The 19,276-nt window shown below is 59.0% G+C and overlaps 9 protein-coding genes across 9 annotated transcripts; 2 read left to right on the top strand and 7 right to left on the bottom strand.

Annotated features, from left to right (window-relative positions):
- Positions 1–170: 170 nt before the first annotated feature.
- On the bottom strand, positions 171–2,543 carry BXZ73DRAFT_92976 (gamma-tubulin ring complex protein; the record flags this gene model as incomplete). Its single annotated transcript, XM_048026546.1, has 5 exons — positions 171–384; positions 435–496; positions 553–625; positions 654–1,616; positions 1,672–2,543. The coding sequence occupies 5 exons, from the start codon at positions 2,541–2,543 to the stop codon at positions 171–173; spliced, it is 2,184 nt and encodes a 727-aa protein (XP_047872184.1).
- A 252-nt stretch (positions 2,544–2,795) lies between these two features.
- BXZ73DRAFT_55581 (Nop52-domain-containing protein) lies at positions 2,796–3,994 on the top strand (the record flags this gene model as incomplete). The annotated part of the gene is made up of 5 exons (XM_048021368.1): positions 2,796–2,853; positions 2,908–3,021; positions 3,078–3,234; positions 3,287–3,418; positions 3,478–3,994. 5 exons carry the CDS (start codon positions 2,796–2,798, stop codon positions 3,992–3,994), a joined length of 978 nt encoding a protein of 325 aa, XP_047872183.1.
- Positions 3,995–4,535: 541 nt separating this feature from the next.
- On the bottom strand, positions 4,536–4,946 carry BXZ73DRAFT_55554 (uncharacterized protein; the record flags this gene model as incomplete). The annotated part of the gene is made up of 1 exon (XM_048021362.1): positions 4,536–4,946. A coding segment is annotated over one exon (411 nt), but the record flags the coding sequence as incomplete, so codon positions are not given.
- Positions 4,947–6,273: 1,327 nt separating this feature from the next.
- Positions 6,274–6,624, bottom strand: BXZ73DRAFT_106975 (uncharacterized protein; the record flags this gene model as incomplete). The annotated part of the gene is made up of 3 exons (XM_048016793.1): positions 6,274–6,406; positions 6,463–6,533; positions 6,595–6,624. The coding sequence occupies 3 exons, from the start codon at positions 6,622–6,624 to the stop codon at positions 6,274–6,276; spliced, it is 234 nt and encodes a 77-aa protein (XP_047872181.1).
- A 903-nt stretch (positions 6,625–7,527) lies between these two features.
- Positions 7,528–9,974, bottom strand: BXZ73DRAFT_81959 (RabGAP/TBC; the record flags this gene model as incomplete). Its single annotated transcript, XM_048023613.1, has 7 exons — positions 7,528–7,708; positions 7,763–7,988; positions 8,046–8,083; positions 8,133–8,149; positions 8,202–8,545; positions 8,599–8,814; positions 8,987–9,974. The coding sequence occupies 7 exons, from the start codon at positions 9,972–9,974 to the stop codon at positions 7,528–7,530; spliced, it is 2,010 nt and encodes a 669-aa protein (XP_047872180.1).
- A 369-nt stretch (positions 9,975–10,343) lies between these two features.
- BXZ73DRAFT_106973 (uncharacterized protein) lies at positions 10,344–11,580 on the bottom strand (the record flags this gene model as incomplete). The annotated part of the gene is made up of 5 exons (XM_048016792.1): positions 10,344–10,706; positions 10,759–10,923; positions 10,978–11,145; positions 11,209–11,333; positions 11,394–11,580. The coding sequence occupies 5 exons, from the start codon at positions 11,578–11,580 to the stop codon at positions 10,344–10,346; spliced, it is 1,008 nt and encodes a 335-aa protein (XP_047872179.1).
- A 2,181-nt stretch (positions 11,581–13,761) lies between these two features.
- On the bottom strand, positions 13,762–15,133 carry BXZ73DRAFT_3568 (uncharacterized protein; the record flags this gene model as incomplete). Its single annotated transcript, XM_048017870.1, has 5 exons — positions 13,762–14,121; positions 14,175–14,336; positions 14,374–14,559; positions 14,627–14,766; positions 14,824–15,133. Coding segments are annotated over 5 exons (1,158 nt in total), but the record flags the coding sequence as incomplete, so codon positions are not given.
- A 530-nt stretch (positions 15,134–15,663) lies between these two features.
- Positions 15,664–16,227, top strand: BXZ73DRAFT_92973 (transthyretin; the record flags this gene model as incomplete). The annotated part of the gene is made up of 4 exons (XM_048026545.1): positions 15,664–15,691; positions 15,755–15,860; positions 15,914–16,082; positions 16,138–16,227. The coding sequence occupies 4 exons, from the start codon at positions 15,664–15,666 to the stop codon at positions 16,225–16,227; spliced, it is 393 nt and encodes a 130-aa protein (XP_047872177.1).
- A 290-nt stretch (positions 16,228–16,517) lies between these two features.
- On the bottom strand, positions 16,518–18,113 carry BXZ73DRAFT_55556 (uncharacterized protein; the record flags this gene model as incomplete). The annotated part of the gene is made up of 4 exons (XM_048021363.1): positions 16,518–16,882; positions 16,957–17,047; positions 17,101–17,457; positions 17,628–18,113. The coding sequence occupies 4 exons, from the start codon at positions 18,111–18,113 to the stop codon at positions 16,518–16,520; spliced, it is 1,299 nt and encodes a 432-aa protein (XP_047872176.1).
- Between the last annotated feature and the right edge of the window lie 1,163 nt (positions 18,114–19,276).

Raw genomic sequence — 19,276 nt, 5'->3', positions numbered from 1 at the left:
CTCCGGAGCTGTGGATGTGAGAATGGGGGCAGGTGGTGGTCCGCCTTGGTCCACCAACGCCGGCTGCTTCCTCAACTGGACTTCGACAAGGTTCCGTGCAGTGCCATGTACAAACAGGCACCGTCACTGTCGATCAAGAGAGCGTCCATTCGCACTTGGTGTGCTACGCTCTACGCCAGGCCTCCTTGCTTGAGAATGTCTTCCTCACCGCCGACCGTCCCTTGGCCCCGTTTCCGCGCCCTCGGCTTCGAAAACTGTCCATTGAAGTCCAAGCGGAGCAGCAACCGCTCGACGTGCCGCCGCACCTCCTCGTCTCCTTCGAGTCGCCGGCCGCGCCGCGCACGCAGGAACGTGTGGAACCCGACACCCGTCGTGCTCGCCATGCTCGCGTTGTACATGGACTTTGTGGCGTCACCACCCGCAGGGCAGAGAACGGCTGCAGCGTGGTGGACAGCGAAAGCTGTTCGTAGAACGCGTCGAGGAGGGTATGCAGTGTCTGTGGAACACCGGCAAGTCAGCTCAAACGAACGAGCTGCGATACAGCGGACATACCTCATCGATCTCCCCGACGATAACATGCCGCTCCGCGACCATGTCCCCGACGCGGTTCCCGCCCGCGGCGAGGCTGCCCTCGAAGAGCAGCGCGGGAGTACATCCCGCCCCATCGCTCGACCTGCGCCGCGAACCGCTCGCACACTTCTAGCACCATGCGGATGATGCTCGTCAGCGCCGGGTTCGCGAGCAGGCTTCCGGTGAGAAGCCGCTCGAGGTAAGTCGTGTGGATGTGCCGCAGGGTGGTGAAGTCGAGTGGTGGCGCGCCAGCGGCGAGGTTTGCATTCGATGCGGTGCTCTGCGCGGGCCCGAATGCGGAGTGCGCCCGCGAGACCCCGAACGGTGCATCAGTCTGACCCGTCGCCTGTGGCCGCAACAGACCGGCGGGCTTCCCGCGGAGGAGTGCCTTAAGCCGGCGGAACTCGACGTCGACGACGTCGGTCATCACGTAGCCGAGGAGGGTGTCGAGGAACCAGTTCATCTCGCGCACGACGCCCCAGCCGCAGCGAAGGAGCCGCTTGCGCGCCTCAAGATCCTCCGCGGTGCCGCCGTCGCCAAGCCCCGTCCACCGGCGGCGGGCGCGCTGTGCGTTCGAGAGCGCGGTCCAGCAGACATGGATGCGGGTATGCGTCTTGCGAAGCGCGGAGAGGTAGGAGAAGAGGCCTGCATAGATCTGCAGATCAGAGGTGTGGAGGAAGAGGTCGAGCGGCCACTCGACGGTGTAGGTGAGCAGCAGCGGGGTGCCGAGGAGCATGTCATCAAAGGAGGTTGAGTCTGGGGGTCCAGAGAGTGAGGTTGACAGGTCTTGGACCGGCGGCGCCGCGAGGGAAGGCAACAGAGGACGGATGGGACCTGCGGGCATGCGGAAGTGGAGATGTGCGATCGACGGGTCTTGCTGAGCGGTTGTACCCAGCGAGGCACGGAGGAGGGCGAGGTGGAGGTCCTGTTCCCGGATCATCGAGCTAGGCACCGACTTGCCCGTGAGACGTGAAAGCTTCAAACGTTCGATCTCGCGAATGAGCGACAGTGCAAACTCGCCATTGCGTAGGAGGAAATAGTTGGCTCTACAGACGTGTCAGCCAGACGACCACCGCCGGCTCGAGAGAATGGGGTACGCACAGCGACTCGACGGCCTCGTCGACATCTTTGTGCGTCAACACGTTAAGCCACAACCACTCACTGACCGCCGTCCGGATGTCCGCAATTACCCGGTCGAAGACGTATTGCTCTTGCGGGAGAGTGGTGTGCAGCAGCTTGGTATGCTCACGCGCGAGTTCCTGCGGGAACTGCTTCTCCCATTTGGCAGCCTTGACCGTCCCGATCGCGCGCCCGACGTACGTGATCGACTCCCTCGACTGCGCGGACACGCACGACGGCACTGCGCCGTCGACGAAGGCGTAGTGCGTGTCCGCGATCGGGTCGGTGGGGGCGAGCGAGCCGTGGATGAGGAGTGCCTGGAGCTGGGCCATCCACACGCGCTGTACGGCTGCGGAAAGACGGTCGTAGATCGTCGCGATGCGGTGGATGCCGGTCTGGGAGCGGGTAAGGAGAAGGTCGATGAGCGGGCCTGGCTGCCAGTACTCGTGCGTGCGGAGGTCGTCGACGAGAGTGTCGAGTGAGGCAAGGGGCGCGTCCCACTCAGCGAAGATGGCGCGCAAGGAGGCGAGGGGTACAAAGGAGCCGCTCGCGACGAGGCTGCTGTCGCGCTGGAGCACCTTGGCCTCGGTGTCGACGACGAGGACCTCGTACTCGTCCTTGAGGATCTGGTTGAGAGTCGCGCAGAGGGCGGAGACGTAGCGCGAGGAGGGGCGCGCGAGGGTCGTGCAGGCATGCTTGATCTTGCGGTAACGCACCGCGATCTGACCAAGAGACTCGAGACACTGTTCCTCGCCGGGATGGAGGAGGGGTGCGAATGCGGGGTGGACGGTGTGGTCGGTGGGGAAGAGAGAGGAGGAATGACCAGCGAGCACGAGGAGTACTTCAGCAATCATGGCAGACGCAGATGATGACGGTGATGATGGGACCGCATATAGCGGGGGCTGCAGCCCTGGCGGTGGTGGCCTTGGACAGGGAGGAGCAAGCGCGACTCGGGCGACGCCCGCGCTCGCGACGCGTCTGTGGCGGAGCGCGGGAAAACTTTCCGTGTCTCGTTCTCCTCTCCGACTTCCACTCCCCACTGGACTTTTCACTTTCGTATCGCAAGCTCATCTCCGAACGCATCCCGGTCGACCAACCGTCAAGTAATGGCAACAGAGAGCACAAACGGAAGCCCTCCCCTGGGCAAATATCTTGCCTCAACTGGTGCGTCCTCCAGGTAATGGCTCGCGCAAGATCGGGAAGCTCATGGACCTCAAGACAAGAAAACGCGGGACAAGGCCATAAAGAGCCTCGCCGCCTTCCTATCTGACCCCGCGCGCGAAGCTCTGCCCAAAGCTGAGATGGCGAAGCTTTGGAAAGGGATCTTCTACTGTGAGCATGATCTTAGCACCTTAAGTCCGTTTTGCTATTGACATCCCTCCGTGGAGGTTTTTGGATTTCTGACAAGCCTCTGGTTCAGCAAGCACTTGCCACGGAGATTTCAGACATCCTGCTTGCGATCTCCGATTTGTCAGTCTCACTGGCGTTTCTGCGTGGATTCTGGGAGTCAACTGTCCGGGAGTGGAACTCGATTGATCGGCTTCGGTATGTGGTCCTATTGCTTGTCCAAGTTCCATCTTTTCACCGTTCTTCTCAGAATCGACAAATACTACATGCTTGTTCGCCGCTTCGTGAACGCCTCGTTCCGTCTTCTAATTCGAGCAGAGTGGGATGGTGCGGCTTGCAAGGAATATAACGGCATACTCACACAACACGGTGGACCTCTATGGTGCGTCTCGACCACTGGCTGCTCACTCACCCCCCGCAAGAGTTCTCATCTTATCTCAGCGTCGACGATCAACGAGTGCCATTAGGTCTGGCCTATCACCTTGCCGATATCTACGCCGAAGAGCTCGATAAGGCGCTCGCAAATCCTCCAGTCGATTCCCCTCTTCCCGCACCAATTACCACTCTCCTCGCTCCTTTCGCTACCCTGCTTGCGCGTGCACCTACAGTAGTGGCCTACGACCGCGTACAGTCGGCCCTCATCGATCCGCTTCTCGACGCCCTTTTGTCAGAAGGAACCTCAGAAGAACCCCCGAGTCGCAAACGGCCACGACTTTCCACAGAAACATACCTCCACCTGGTCTCGAATTCATGCACCTCAAATCCAGAACCTGAAAAGCCGCAGAGCACCACAGCCCTCCGGAAAGCAGTCCTGCAACAACTGTTCGATATCGCCAGTGAACCCGACACACGGGATGCCAGCCGGCGGAGGCTATATGCACTCTGGAAAGAGCGCAGCGAGGACGACGAATCCGAGGACGTCGCCAAGAAAAGATCAAGGACCGTCGACGCGAGCTGAGCGTTGAGCTCTCCGAGGCCCACACCTCAGGTCCGGTAGGATATGTTGTGCATAGCCGTGTACGAGAGCCAATCATAACTCTGTACACGAATGCCCCGGTCTCTTCTAGATCTCCATCGTGCCCGGTCTGCGTCCTCCCGGGAAGGGGAGGAGAAAAGACATGCGTGGTGGCGCCTAATGCCCAAGCGGGTCGCTCATCGCCCCCGCATCCGTTCAGATGGGTCGGCCTCGAAGAATGGTCAAGAACACCTGCAGTATATATGTACCCTGTAGTCACTCGGATGTCTGATAGCATAGGCGAAGGAGACAAACGGTAGCATTGATGGACCGTCAACTATGTTTGCCATACTTACATAGAAAACGTTGACACCCAACACAACATCGTAATCAAAGCGCGCCAAGATTGGGCGTTCCGTAGGTGTGTTCCGGGTTGGCGACGGCGCAACATGTTTTTTTTGGTCGTCCTCCTTTAACGCCCTCGAGGGCAGAGCCCTATGGTAGGCGTACAGTACAAAGCTGAATCTAAACTATCGGACCGGGATCACGAATCGGGGGGGAAGCTTGCGTCAACTACACAAATGCCCCGGGGGGCAGGGGCGCAACATGTTATCAAGGATAGTACGATGACAGCATATACTGGAACATAATGAGAGTACGAGCACATCGACAGGACCGACATGTATGGAGCACGTCTCAATGGTACCCACAACCAGTGGCACGTCGAGACCTCCGAAACATCACATGTCCTGTGCCCATCGTGAGTAAACCACCGAGAGAGGCAGACACCAGAACGTACCAGACAGTCGTTTTCCAAATCGATATACCACAATGGTTTGACCGTCACTCCGGAAAACGGCCTCAAAGCTTCGTCCAGGGTGTCGAGGGCGAAATCATAGTCGGGGCACTGCCAAAATTGCTCGTCGTAGTTGTAGTTTGTCCACAAATAGACGACAAATTACGCGAGAACGCCAGAGTCTGGGCAGTGTGAAGTTCCACACCAGACTTGTTCGACAGGTCCTTCGCCATAAGGTAGAGGGCCGCGGCAAACATCCCTCCCCCCGACGATGTGCGCTTCCGGCGATTCTCACCTCCTCCCAAGTAGGAGCCTCATCGAGAGGCTCATCGTTCAGTGGAAGCTTGAGTTTGTGGTGCTTGACGTACTCGGCAGCGACGTCGCCCTTGAAAGCGTAGCCGAAACGCCAGAGAAGGGGGCGGTTGGTGCCGTTGTATACCTCAGCACGGGGAAGACGGCGTCGTGGAGGATATTGCGCCTTGGATCGTGCGACGCGCTAGTATATGGAGATTCCTGAGGGCACATATGAAGGAATGAGAGCGAGGAGACACACTTCTCGACGGGCCACTTCGGATGGATGGAGTTTCTTGGGGCGCAAAGAGGTCGCCGTCCCGGCGTTTCCTTTCCCATCCATTCGCACTCGAGAGGAGACGCCACGCTGTTTGAGCTCGGTGAGGGAGCTGTGGTCTGAGGGCTGTAATCGTTAGATCCTCCGTCAATGTTGTATCCTTGTTGCTCGTGGGTCATGCCAGTGTGAGCCTGTATTTTGGAGGATAGTAGGGGGACGAGAAGCCTGAAGGAAATGTGACTGTGGAAGACAGACCAGCCTGCGGCGCCACTCGCGGGAGGCGTACTAGTACACGTGACCGCGTAGTGACAGCCCGGCCAGTGCCGGGCCCTCCACCGGTGTTACCCTTTCCCTTCGATACCTTCGTCACGGCCCATGACTCCGGTGGTGACCGCTTCTCGGACCTCCGCAAGTCTGACTGGTCGTCCGCGAATCCTCCACCATTTCTAGCTCAACATGCCTGTCCAGGAGCTCGGTGCCTGCGCCCCATAAGCGCAAAATCCCCGGCCTGTAACACATTTTTGACAGGCTTACTGCCAGTGAACCGAGACGAACGATGCTAGCCATAGGAGCGCGAAGGTGGTATGTGCTCCGATTTCCAGAGCGGCGCGTCGAGCAAGGACGAAGACAGCGACACCAACAAAGAGGATCTTTCAGAGCCCACGCTCCAAATCCAACGCGTCTTCATGTAGCCGTGCAATAGAGCGATTATAATGATACATACATGCTGGTATCTTGTACAGGACGTCCTGGTCCGGACTTCTCATTCGACTGCGCCGCCCCCGCCGACCGTTCAGGTCGACTTGTTCCGCGTCTGCATGACTTACACCGCAACCCCGCCGCGCAGCCTACTAGTCCCAGATGATAGTGTCGTTGAGAGCGGGTATGATCATGGACGAGTCACCGACCCAGAGGAGCTCAGCGCGCCGAGTGGGCCTCGCGGAGCTGGGTGGTCTCGGCGATGTGGATGGGTTGGTGGGGGTGGTCGCCGAACCGGCTGCGGCCGAAATAGCCTTTGGGGATGGCGGAGGGAAGAGGGCCCGTAACAATGCTGGAGAAGAGGACTCGAATTAGTATGAAGCTGATGGCAAGGGAGGAGGCAACAACCTGGGCTTCTGCCACTGGGAATAGACGAAGACGGCGAGCCCGGTCTCGAGGGAGGTCCAGAGGATGAGTGACTGCCGAAGGGGTTTCTGTCAGGGACCTATTATGGATGGAGCTGTAGAAAGTAGAGCTTACCGGAGCGCGGGCGGCGATGAGGGACATCATCGTGAGTGAGAGGGGTGGTTGGTGGTTGAGTGGTTGAGTGGGGTGTGTGGGTGAGACTTGAGTGGAGAGGAGTGCACTCGAGAGTCGAGGAAGAGATGACTGAGTAGAGGGTGTTGTGGAACTGTGGAACTGAGGTCTCACCGAGTCTAGGCGGTCCCGTCTTTATACACCCCGGCGACCCTCACCACATCATCCTGCAGCCCGCCTCACGCCACCTGTGCACGAGCCTCCCGGGCACAAGGCCCCACGCACGGTACGCACCGGGACGCATCGCCCAGCCCAGCTCGATCTCCGCCCGCGATAGACCAGGTGTGCGGACGTGACACGCACCGCATCAGGCCTAGGGCTGGCGGCGGCGATCACGTGTGGGGCCGATAGACGTTCTGGCCGAAAGCGGCGGTTCGAGCCCCGCCACCGCCCACAAGCCCAAATATCCCCGCCCGGCTCGGACGGTGCGTCATAAGCTCGAGGCTGGGCTGCAATAATTGATAATGTTGATCCGTACAGCCATGACCCGTTTCTTGTCGGTGCCGCTGAAGAGGTCGGTGGAGCGCCCGGGGTTTGTATTTGGCAAGGCACAGACATGGAGATTCTAGGCCGCTGGTCGAGCCGGTGCTGGAAGACGGATTGCGGATGCGTGACTTGAGGAACACCAGGCCGACTGGAACCTGTTGCGCTTCGCTTCATGTAGTTGTCACGGGCCGCCGCCCAGCACAGTCCAGAGTCCAGTTCTAAATCCTGATTGAGGAACGTCATATTACCATTCTCCGTGCATCTAGCGATTATCCTTTTGCAGTGTATATGCGTACAAGACGGCCGGGCAGACCGATGTCATGTCATCCCTGGTCGTGTCAACAACGTCAACGAATAATGGTACCCACGCTTGTAGCCCACCCTGCGGGCTCATATGTCAGGAAGCTCCCGCGTGATCAGCCTCTGCCAGGTGCTCTCTCGCCACCACTCGTCCATGCTGTTGATCCGCTCCCAGAGCGTCTCCTCGTCGACGCCGTACATCTCGTACTTGCCATTGTTGAGCGCACGGCCTTCCCTTCTCGCGACTTCTAGCGCAGCTTTATTCTCACCCCTGCAAAAGCATGTGTCAGCGAGGTGTCCGTAGAGGCATCACGATGCGACGCACTTCAGCAGTTCGAGAAGCTCCTTTTTGTCCGGGAAGAACAGTCGAGGCTCCAGGACCCCCAAGACGGCTAGCGCGGCGCGATATAGGAACGCGTCTCCTTCGAGAACGACGACGTCCCAGACTCGCGCACACGCCTCGAACGGTAAATGTTCGATAAATAGCGGCACTAGCCAATCCGGAAGGTACGATGATGGTGATATTTGATGCTGCTTGAAGTTGAAGTAGACTGACAGATGATACTGTAAGCAAGGACTAGACTAAGGCAAAGTTCGTATGTACGCACTTTTGGGCATTCCATCTGCTAGCAAGGTGTCGAATATCCTGCTTCATGTCAGCGCTGTGTCGCCTTTTGACTGGATGTATGCGTTACCTGTAGTATGCTTCTACCTGTGATTCCGTGCGTTAGAGTAGCTCCCATGTTTTACTGCAGATCACTCACATCGTCTTTTGACGACATACCGCCATAGAAAGACCGAAGACAATGACGCTCTAACAGGTTCCGTAGCGCGATGAAACCTTGCATCGGCGCCATGTTGATGAGGATCATCGCCGCAATCTTGGCCACTCCAACGACGTATCCAAGCCCCTCATCCGACCGAGAAACGACCCATGCGCAAAGCATGTCTCTCAGGTCCTGATACAACGGTCCTGTCTCGGGCGCAAACAGGTGGACCGATGGTAATGTCGTCCGGATGTCGTTTTCCAAGAGGTTGAGCACCGTCGTCGGGAAGGATCCCGATGCTAACGCTCTCTTTGCTCTCGATAGACACGTCTTGAACGAATCTGGGACACGGGTGTCGGGAACGCAGCCATTGGGGGAAGCACAAGGGACGCACCTTTGCTCAGCGCGAGCGGGTTCCCGATCGCTGCTTGCCACATCGACGCGCGCAGCTTCGTCGGGATCCCCTGCCACCACAATCGTCGCAGATGCGAGCTTCTATGGACGACCGTCCAGTCCGGTACGATCTCCCGCTCCCACTGCCCAATCGAGTCCTCGATCCTCTTCTCCCGCGCCAGCCGCCGCTCACGTAGTGCTTTCCTTCGCTTTTCCTCTGCCATTCCATACCCCCAATCCAGACGAGGATGAGGACGACGTCGGGGTCGACGCCACGCCAGACGCCAAACAGCAGAGGGGTCGGCAAAGGCGGGGACGGAGACGGAGACGGAACGCACGCTGAGTTAAGGTGAGGCAGCACCACCGACGAGCCGACCGAGCACACTCACCCGTCGCCCTGCTCCGCCGCATCATCTCCTCCCAGTCCTGCAGGTGCTTCCGGTCCTCCGTCCGCGGCTTCGGCGGCAGGTGCGGCGGCCGCGTCTTGCTGATCACCTTGTCGAGCATGCTCGGCCCCACCGAGCGCGTTGGCCGGTGCCGTGCCGCCATGGAGGTCGGCGTCGGGGGCTGCGGCACCGTGGGCGTGGGTAGAGACGAGGACGACGGGAGCGGGAGCGCGGACGTCGAGGCGGACGCCGCCGCGCCCGCTGCTGCGCCGGAGCCGCTGATGTCGAGCGGTGCGGGCTTGGTGCGCAGCTCGTGCTGCGACGCCGCGTGCTGGTGCCTCGCCGAGACGGATATCGGGGGGAGGTCGTGTGTCTCTGATTCCGAGCGGGGCTGCGACGCCGCCGAGGACACGGACGAGCGGGCGCGGGCGTGCGCGCCCACCTCCGTCGCCTGCGCCGTGGGCCCGGAGAGGTCGATTTGTACGGCGGGGTAGTCGGACCCGCCGCCTCCGTCCGCCTCTGCGATCTCCTCGGGCTCGTCGCACTCCTGCAGCGGCTCGGCGCGCACGTTGTCCGCGCTGAACCGCTCCTGCGACGGCTCGGACGACAAGGGCACGTCGTACATCGACGCGAGGGAGTCCATCCGCGCTGGCCGGGGTGGTGAATCGGGCTCCGCGTCGATGTCGAACGTCGAGACGGAGGCGTCGGGGTCCGCTGCGTACCCGATCTTTGCCGCCAGGTCGTTCATGTTCGTGTCCAGTTCCAAGTCCACGCCCGCCCCAGAGCCCCAGCGGTCGTCCGCGGCGCCAGTGCGGGCCATGCTCTTCGCGAGCTCTTCGCGGATCGCCGCGGGGGAGAACTCCGGGACGTCGATGTCGTTGTCCGAGAAGGCGTCGTCGTCGAGGACGAAGCCCTTGGGAAGGCGTGTATTTGTTCCATTCCCGTTCGTGCGTATGGGGCTGAGGTCGTCATCGTCGGAGTGCATGGACATGGCGGGCACCGTGAGGGGGAGAGGAGAGAGATGGTGTTGCCACTGCTACGCTGTGCGGACCCGTACGTGGGCTGTTCTCAGTTTAGCACTCGACCCGGGCAGATCGGGCCGCCGAGATCGAAGCGTCCCACCCGGCCCCGAGCTGTCTTGCGCTGCTTGTGCGAGGATAGTATGTAACGCATCAAGTGAAGGTTCTATTTCATGGGTGGTACATCGTTGTCTAACACGGTTGTCACTCGTCCCACGTTTTGCTCAACCTGGGGCGGTAACGCCTTCCTGTCTGAGTCAGATCCATGGTATACTAAGTCGCGTAATGTATACATCGTTGGGCAACAAACCAGCATTGCTCGCACGCAAGACAGAAATTCGTCACTGAGGGTTCAACATTTCAGCAAGAGTTTCCTGCAGCTCTATCACCGCATACGGATCCTCGTCAACCACCCGCGCCATGAACGCTGCGCCCGTCGGCGAGACATGGTCCGCTGTGTAAGCAAGAACTTCAAAGAGCTCCGCAGCCCCACTCAGGTGCAGGACGTGCGCGAGTGCACAGTGCATCCGCAACAGATCCGCATTGGGCAGGGCGACTCCTGCGATGGGCGAGGACGAAGTGACGTGTTTGGGAGCGTCGAATTCGGCGCTGTGGTCTGCGAATGTGACGTGGTCGCTTGTGGCACGGCGCCCTTCATATCGTTCGTTGTCCGGCATGTAGCATATCCGGTATCGGTGGGGTGTCTGTGCAGATATCAGGATGTGGGACTATGCTCTTGTCTGAACCAAATGGCACCTTTGTAGCCTTGAGACACCAATTGAAACCGTCGAAGTCTAGACGGGCTTCCACTGATAGCAAGAGTGAGTTTTGCGCATTGTCCGGGGTATTGATGATGGTCTGGACAACGGAGCGGTGTATCCGACAATAGTCCTGCAGAATTCCCAGCGTAGTCGAAAGAGACTGATCATTCCTCAATGTCAATAAACGCTCGCAGGATCGAATAAAGTAGTCTACCTGAAGCTCGTTCGATTCCGGGTGCAAGGCAACTGCCGCAATATTGAAGATGTGCGCTGCCTGCAACCGGGAAGCATAGTCAAAGTTCAATCTGCTACGGTACTCCTGAGGACACTCCTTGTCGAGGGCCTTGTTAAAGAAGCAGGTGTAACGATCACGGAGCAGCAACTACGGAGGGTACATGCATATGAGGACGCGTTGGATCGCCCGATAATAGTCTCGAGCACTCACGGATTTCCACGGACAATGCGCACGGTGCCTTTCCGCGTCTTCCGAAGTCATCGGGGCAGTGGGAGTCGAAATCATATCCCAGGAGCTGGAGTGGTCCGTGTCGTCCACGTACGCCATCGCAGCGACTGCAGCATTAATCGTCGGTCAGCGTGAGTGGGCAGGTATCAAATAGACGAAACCCCCACAAGGCCAGAGCATGTACGCCACCCACGCCGTTGCCTGCCTCTCCAGCCCTACCGCCAGACACTTATCTCGCTCCCGCTCGGGTTTCCCGGCTGCTTGTGCGACACATTTGTGGATGGCGTCGAAGACGTACCGTCGTCCGTGGTCAAGGTCTAGTAGGTCGGCGGTCGCGCACATCGCGACGAACATCGCGTGGGTGGAGTATTTCGACCGTGCGGCCCGTTGGGGTCCCTGTAGCAAGTAATTCTTTCGGCCCATCGTGGATGGTTGCACGTTTCAAACTGAGGGAGCAGTAGGACGTCCAGGTGCTTTCTGACACCATCAATGTCGTGAAAATGCATAGAGGATTTTAGCGGTGGCAAAAATGTGTCGGCGGAGAAGTCGTGGGTGGGCATTCGAGAGGGCATGTCGCATCTGGGGTGGAGATCCGAGAGAGCCACGTCGGGCAGGCGTCTGCACTGGGCGCATATCACGTGCAATATCACGTCGGCGATGCTTGCTTCTCCGTCTCCCTCTTCTTTGCACTCGCCCCCACTTCCTTCTTTTCTCATTGCGCCTTTCAACCGCGATCCAGTTCCGCGGGCCGATGATGGCCGACTTTGACGAGTATCACGCCTCCGCCCGCCCCCCACACTGCGACTGCGACTGGCTCGCCGCCCTCACGGACCCTGCCCAGGAGGACGGGCGGGCGTGGAGGGATCGGTTGACGAGCCTGAGCGCACGGCAGAAGAACGACCGGGAGGGGTGGAGGGCGTGCCCCCCGGCGGCCCCAAGTTCAAACGTTCACGCCCGGGTCTCTGTCTGGGCTCTGGGCAGGCCACCGCCCCGTGAGTTTCTCGCCTTCTTCCCGGCACCCACGCTCGCACGGTGTAGGACCCGGACGTGGACGGGCATGCGCTCGCCGCGCGCTCGTACGTGTTCGACGCGAGGCTGTCGTCAGCAGGCCCAGGACGGGCTCAACGTGGACGTCGACGAGCTCATCGACGCGGTCTCGACAAAGAGCACAAGATGGACGATGCGCACTCGCGCGGTAAGCCCAACGGACTCGGACATGTAGGATCACGCGCGTCTTCGTCGCAGGCGAGGTAGTGTGCGTTCCTCCGTCCGCTCTCCTTCGCTGACCTATTTTCTCCCCTGTGCGCGCACTGACTCATTCCTTCCTCCTTCACTGTCTCACCCTTCTCTCTCTCTGCTTCACTCCCTCGTCATTCCCTCTCACACGCACACAGACCCCCGCGTGATGCGCGCATGCCCGGCGGGTGTACGCGCTCCACGGCCGTGTCCGTCCTAGGCGTGGCCTTGTCATCCTTGTCCGCCTTGAGATCCCGCCAGCGGGCTGCAGCGGCGCTCTCCCCGCCGTCTTCCGCGAGTACGTCGTCGGCGGGCGCACGCTGGTCGGCGGCTGGCGGCACACGACTGCGAGCGGCCCGCACACCGTCCCGCTCGAGGGCACGTTCGTCGTCTCCAAGGTCGACCGCCCGCCTGCTACTGCTCCTGGTCTGGGTCTACATAGTTATATTGCACCCTAGGTTCCGTCCTCACCAGGAGTGATTGGATAGATTGTAGTAGTCACATGCAATTCATCTATTCGTCGCTTCCACTGTGTTGTAACATGGGTGTACGGGGTGTGTGAGAATGGTTGAGGCCAGAGAGAGTATGCTATTTACACTGTCTAGTCGAAACCTATCTTGCGAGGCTGGCTGGCCGATAATCACCTTTTCAGACCAGGCAAGATAATGTATCCCGCTCGGGATATCCTCCGTTTCCATCAACGAGCTAGCCCGGGATGGTCTAGGCTTTGGGTCGAAGTCTGGACTGATCCTGAGGTGGTGAGATTTCATATACACACCAGGATAACTCCCAGCCGTGGCTCGTCAGTAATCTATCCATCCTAACCTGAGTATGTAAGAAATGTGTTCATGCAATGGAATGCGTACCGCCCTACGGCAGCCAGCTAGGGCCACGTCCAAATTTGTTCGATGAGGTGTACCGTGCTCACGCCTGCTCCGCCGCATCGAGTACTTGAATCCATCTTATATGTACTGTTTCGAATTGTTGGACCGCATGTTCGAGCGTGACTCACGGCAGGTGTGGTCGGGTGTATTCGAACTTCGACCGGACCGCCCGTGAACGGTTCGCCTCAATACTGTCGACTTTTGGGCACTTATGTGTCCATATCGATCGAGCGCGAGCTGCTTCCGAACTTGTATTCTTGTGACCCACGACGTTCGAACAATTCGAGATTGGACAGTACTATCGACACCAGCTTGCTACATCCCCTCTCACCGTTGCACAATGGACAATACTCTACTAGTGTGGGGAAATGCCCGCCACTTTGAGCGACAGTCGCAATCCATCGAACTTGAACGGGTCTTCGTCGACCACATGCTTCTGGAAAGCATCTCCTGTCCCAGCCACTGCCGCGCCCGCGCCCGCAGAGCCGTCCTCGTTTCCAGGCTCTCTGAGCGCATCGAACAGCCCTGCGGCCCCGCTGAGATGCAGGACGTGCGTGAGTGCGCAATGCATCCGCAGCAGCTCCGGGTTGGGGAGATCGATGCCCGTGGCACTACTTCCCCGCTTGCGAGTGCCAGACTTGCTGAACACGGAGGACATAGCGGCCTGTTCGGAAGCGCTGAACTCGGCGCTGTGGTCCTCGAATGTGACGTACTCTTGCACAGGGTCGCGCCCCTCGTATCCCGACATGCGACAAATTTCGTAGCGGTGGGGTGCCTGCGATGCTAATGTAAGTGCATCAGTCGCCTTCAGCTCCGAGTAGCGCGTACCTCTGTAGTCTTCAGGCACCACGCAAAGGCATCGAAGTCGGAATGGGTTTCCGGGGACAGCAGAATGGCGTTCTGAGGATCGTCTGTCGTGTCGATTATGAGCTGCATGGACCGCTCAACCCGACAATAATTCTTCAAGATCGTCAGGGTAGTTTCGAGAGACTTCTACAGCGCTGTGTTAAACAGTCGCCAACAACACCAAGCATGAATGACTTGCCTCCGCATCTGTGGACCCTTCGTGAAAGGTCGCTACAGCACGCTTGAATATGTGTGCTGCGTTCAACTTAGTCTTATACTTGTACTGTAGTCTAGAACGGTGTGCCGTGGGACACGTCGGGTCGACAGCGCCGGAAAAGAAACACATAAAGCGATCACGAAGCAGAACCTGAGGAATGATAGTAAGACGTTAGCACGAATTGCCACCAAAATCAACCCGGGAAAAGGTCACAAACATGATCTCTCAGCGACGAGACCCTGTTCTTCGGTAGACTGATGATGGAAGAAGTTGGCGTGTCAGTGCCGGAGCCTGGCGCAGTGGCGGCTTCAGATATCTCCTCGGGTTCCATGATATTCATGACGGCGGCCGTGGCGACTGCCAAAAGAGACCTCGGTGAATGAGCAACAGATGAAACGAAAAAGAGGGACGCACAGGGCCACAACATGTACCCCACCCACGTCGTCGCTAGCTTCTGCAGCTCCTTCGCCAATATCATCTCTCTGTCCCTCTCAGGCTGTCCATCGGCGGTTTGGACGCAAGTTCGGATCGCCGTCGATAGGTATTCTTGAGCAGAATCACCGAGGTTCATACGTGCGGCGGTTTCGAACATGGCCGTGAACATCATGTGGGTGGTGTACCTCCCGAAGCGTATCTCGCGAAATGGTTTGATGCGTGATTCGAGTCGCTGGACCCACGTGGGCCGATTGTACCCCTCGAACCCAGGCTGGAGGAGAAGTTGGAGTGTTTCCCAGTCATCGTCCGACACGTTGGAAGGTCTGTTCGGTGGCGCCTCCGGGATATCCGAAGGCCGAGTCGGCGGGTCGTGCGGAAAGTTTGGAGGCGGAGTTGGTGGCTCGTCCGGAAGGGCTGAATATTGGGCCGGTGACGAGTGGATAGGAGAGCCGTGATCAGCACAGAGACTAGGTGCTGACTCTGAGCTGGCCATGGTAGAGAGAGAAGAAAGGGAGTCGGCCCTCTCTCGAGTCGTGGTGGATTCAGTATCGGAGGCCATGGTGGACGACAGACGAGCAGTAGAGCTAGACACGCCCGTCTGGTTTATATATCTCGCGCGAGCATCGAAGCACCAGGATAATCTTCTTCGGGTGCATCCTTGGCCGCCCATGATGTCAGTGAAATAGCCCCGTATAAGGTAACCAGGTTGGCGTCGACGCCAAATGAGCGGGCGCTGGTCACGTGATGTGGCATGCCGTACACGACGCCAACCTTACATATCGCTGGTTCGACTCCTCCCACTCTACCACGACCATAACCATGTCCAAGTCGCCCGTGACCTGCCACGGTGCGCGCACTTCTTGGCACCTGCGCATCAACGAACTGTTGACTGTCGACACTCACGTTGCAGTGCTCGACTCGTCGATAGGCAAGCCTGCTGCGGGCGTACCTGTCCAGCTCCAGGAGCTCACCTCGGCCGATGGGCCCACGGCGGGCTTCCGGGTCCTCGCTGATGGGCACGTCCACGTCGCCCGACGTCCGCAAGCTATGCTGATGCCCGCACGCCCAGGGTGACCGATTTCGACGGCCGCTGCATGCAGCTGTACCCGGAGGCCGCGCCTGACCAGCGCCGTGAGGACCTGATCAAGCTCGAGGCAGGGAAACTCTACAAGGTCGTCTTCAGGACGAGGGACTACTTCGCGAGCGTGGGCCGCAAGTCTTTCTACCCGTGGGTCGAGGTCGGTCGGTGTTCTCTCAATGGCACATTGCACAGACTGATGTCGATGCGCGCAGATCACCTTCGAGGTTCCCAACCCTCAGGAGCATTACCACATACCGCTACTCATCAGCCCGTATTCTTACACGACCTACAGGGGCAGCTGATTCAGTCGCGGAAAACACGCGGCGTGCGGAGATTGAAGCGAAATATAGGGAAGCAGATAGTATGACTAAGTATACACATGTAACGTACTCTAGGAACGATGAAAACAGGATATACAGTGCGAGATGACTGAAGCCCTAGTGGTACAGATGCGTCTCATACTACATGCTCGCAAGGCGGGGATTAACTTAGGTACAATACGATGCTGTGGTGCTAGTGACTGAGCCCCGGGGGAGCTAAATGCGGACTAGCGACGCAAGGCGGCGACAACGAGGACGGAGAACGCTCGCTCTCATGCGATGCTCAGCCCGTTGACGCCCTCCTCCGTGCTGTCGACCTCCCGCTCGCCCTCTCGCCGCGCCCGTGTCATGGGGCGCAGCACAGGGCTTGCGAGCCCGATTTGCGCGCGGAGCGTTGGGCTCGACAGCACGCTCGCCGACCCGAAGCTCTGGCGAGCTGACCAGTACGAGCTCGAGCCCGGGACGATAGGCGAGGAAGAACCGGAGTGCATCCCGTTTTGGATGGGGATGGGGATCGGCATCGACAGTCGGGGCGCGCCGGAGTGCCGTCCGTTGAAGGCTTCGCGAAGGTGGGAGATGGAGGGAGAGACGGCGCGCCGCTTCGCAGAGGTGGGGTAGGGGTCGTAACGGTCATCAACTGGGTGTGGAAGGCGCATATAGTCAGGACTTGGATGATGGCATGGGGAGAGTGAAACTGACTACTGGACATACGTTTCCTTTTGTTGTTCCGCACGGCACTTGTCGTGGGAGGGGGCGTGTACCGCCATGAGGACACCACGGGAGAGGAGAGGACCGAGGACGGCTTGGTTGGAGGCTTAGGGTTTACTCATGGCGAAAGGCAAAATGAGAACGCACCATATCAACGTCCATCGCGACTCCAATCGGGCTGTCGAGCATGGACAGTTCGTCGCCGTTTACGCTATGCGCAGGGGTGACCGGCTTCGTAGCGACCACAGACTCGCTGTAAGAAAACGCCGGCGCCGATTCGTCCACCTCGTCTTCGTCGTCGCTCGGGGAGGACTCGCGATGTGCATCGTCGCCAACTGCCTCCTCGGGGTACCGCCCACGATCAGACGGCGCTCGTGGGGTACGAGGGTGGCTCGGCAGGTCGCTCAGGGAGGCGAGGATACGCTGGAACTGGGCCTCCGACTTGGCCTCGTTGTCCTGCAAGTGCGACTCCTGTACGAGCGCCAGTATGCGCGGGACCCGGACCTGCGGCATGCGGCGACGCATCATCAGTGATGTTGGAACTTGGAACTCAGCTGAGGGGGGTGGTCTGGGTGGCGCAAAGCAGCGGAGTAGTGGCACGCATACACCCAGCGGTGCAATGCGGCGGGGAGGAAAGGGGAGGAGGGAACGAGCAGACGGGCACGGGGACGTACGGGGTGTGACAGCCTGCGATTGTGCGCCCGCGTGGGCTGGTCCTCATTCCCCGAACTGGAGCTCGAGGCCGAAGTCAGCCGGGGAGGCGTGCGCGGACGGCTCGTCTTCATGCTCGTGTCGCTATCGGTGTCTATCACCGGGCCCGGCAGAAGGGGCGTCGCGTGGCCGGACTCGCCGTCCGTGGACATCTTGTCGCGGTCGCTTTCGGAGTCTTCGCCCAGGCCACTGCCACCCTGGCTGTAGCGGCGGGTGAAAGAAGAGATGAGGGGACTGTGGAGGCGGTGGTCAGGCGGTGAGCCGTCGCTACCGCGGGATCTCAGGTTGCTTGGCCGGCGAAGACGCAATAAAAATGGGCTCAGATCGTCTGTAGAAGAAGTGGCGAGGGCGGAGGACGGAGACGAAGGAAGAGCAAAGTCGGACGAAGAAGTTGGGAGGGAGGGTCTTGAGGGGATGGATAATGTTGGCCGCTCAAAGTGCTTCTCCATGTTGGTTTACGCGAGCAATTGTGGGTAGGGATAAGAGGAAGTTAGGTGGTGGCTCATGGAGGGTGTAAGGAGGACAGGAAAGGAGAGTTGCCGTAGTAGACTTGGGCTCGAGAAGCCTGACGCCCGAGAGGCTCGCCCTCTATCCCAGCTCTTACCCGGCTACCGGGCCGGTGACTCTGGTCAGGGACTGCCAAGTGAGAACACTACATCGATCCTCTTACTTGGTCTCGACATACCCGCAGTTCAAAGGGAATACCTCCGACAATCGGCATTACACAAACGACAGACCGCCGACATCAGCAGACTTCGCCGTTAAACCCCGAGGGAGGCTTTGAACTGGATGATGTTGCTGAACACGCGAAATCATCAGCAGTACTTAGCAAGCAGAGAAATCGGTGCCAACGTAAACGTTGTTTATATGTAGCCCTCGGAAGGATGTCTTAGTACGGATTGCGAGATACGAACTGGCTACGGCGTAGTATGGCGTTCACTGGATGACGGTCCGTAAGCCAGACTTCCAGACCTAGCTCCGTACACGCCCGAGACGCCGGTAGATAGAGTTGAGATGATCTGTGGCCGTATCCGTAACGTATGGCGTCGTCCGTAGTCCGACAATCATGATGTCTATCACTGTTAGTTCCCCCCTCTGCTCGTCGATTGCCCCGGCTCGTGTGCGAGACGATCCCACCTCAGACTAGGTGTGTGAACAGGAAGGTACATGTAAGCATCCCTGGGGCGGGTAGTATGCGTCGGAGGTGGCCGCGGTGGCAAAGGCGCCCGGTGCTGTCTATCATTCATGAGGGGGGAGGAGGAGGAGGCGGGTGATTATGGGGGTTAAGCTAAGCACACAAACTTGAAGACTTTGCCTCATACATACCTGAGCAGCATTGTGATAGTTCGAAGTAGAGTCAGGAACACGCGGAGGTCGACGATCCAGCTGGATTTGATGGTCATATCTGACCGCAGTGAGAGGAGAGAGGCCTGAGAGATCGTCTGGAGGATCATACAAGACGGGCAAGGTAGGATGCCCACATGAAGGAAACGTGGACGAAAACCAGCAGAAAGCATTCTTTTCGTCCGGCTGAGCCCCTGTGTTTCTGATAGGGCAACTGTTTAACTGTCAGCCGCATTTCGTCCTGGTCAAAAGGCAAACTGTCCGCGTG

The sequence above is a fragment of the Epithele typhae genome, assembly GCF_022376455.1.
Source record: "Epithele typhae strain CBS 203.58 chromosome Unknown BXZ73scaffold_96, whole genome shotgun sequence".
In the NCBI taxonomy this organism is placed as follows: domain Eukaryota; kingdom Fungi; phylum Basidiomycota; class Agaricomycetes; order Polyporales; family Epitheliaceae; genus Epithele; species Epithele typhae.
Note: the sequence above shows the minus strand (reverse complement) of the source record. Positions and strands in the feature narration are given on the sequence as shown.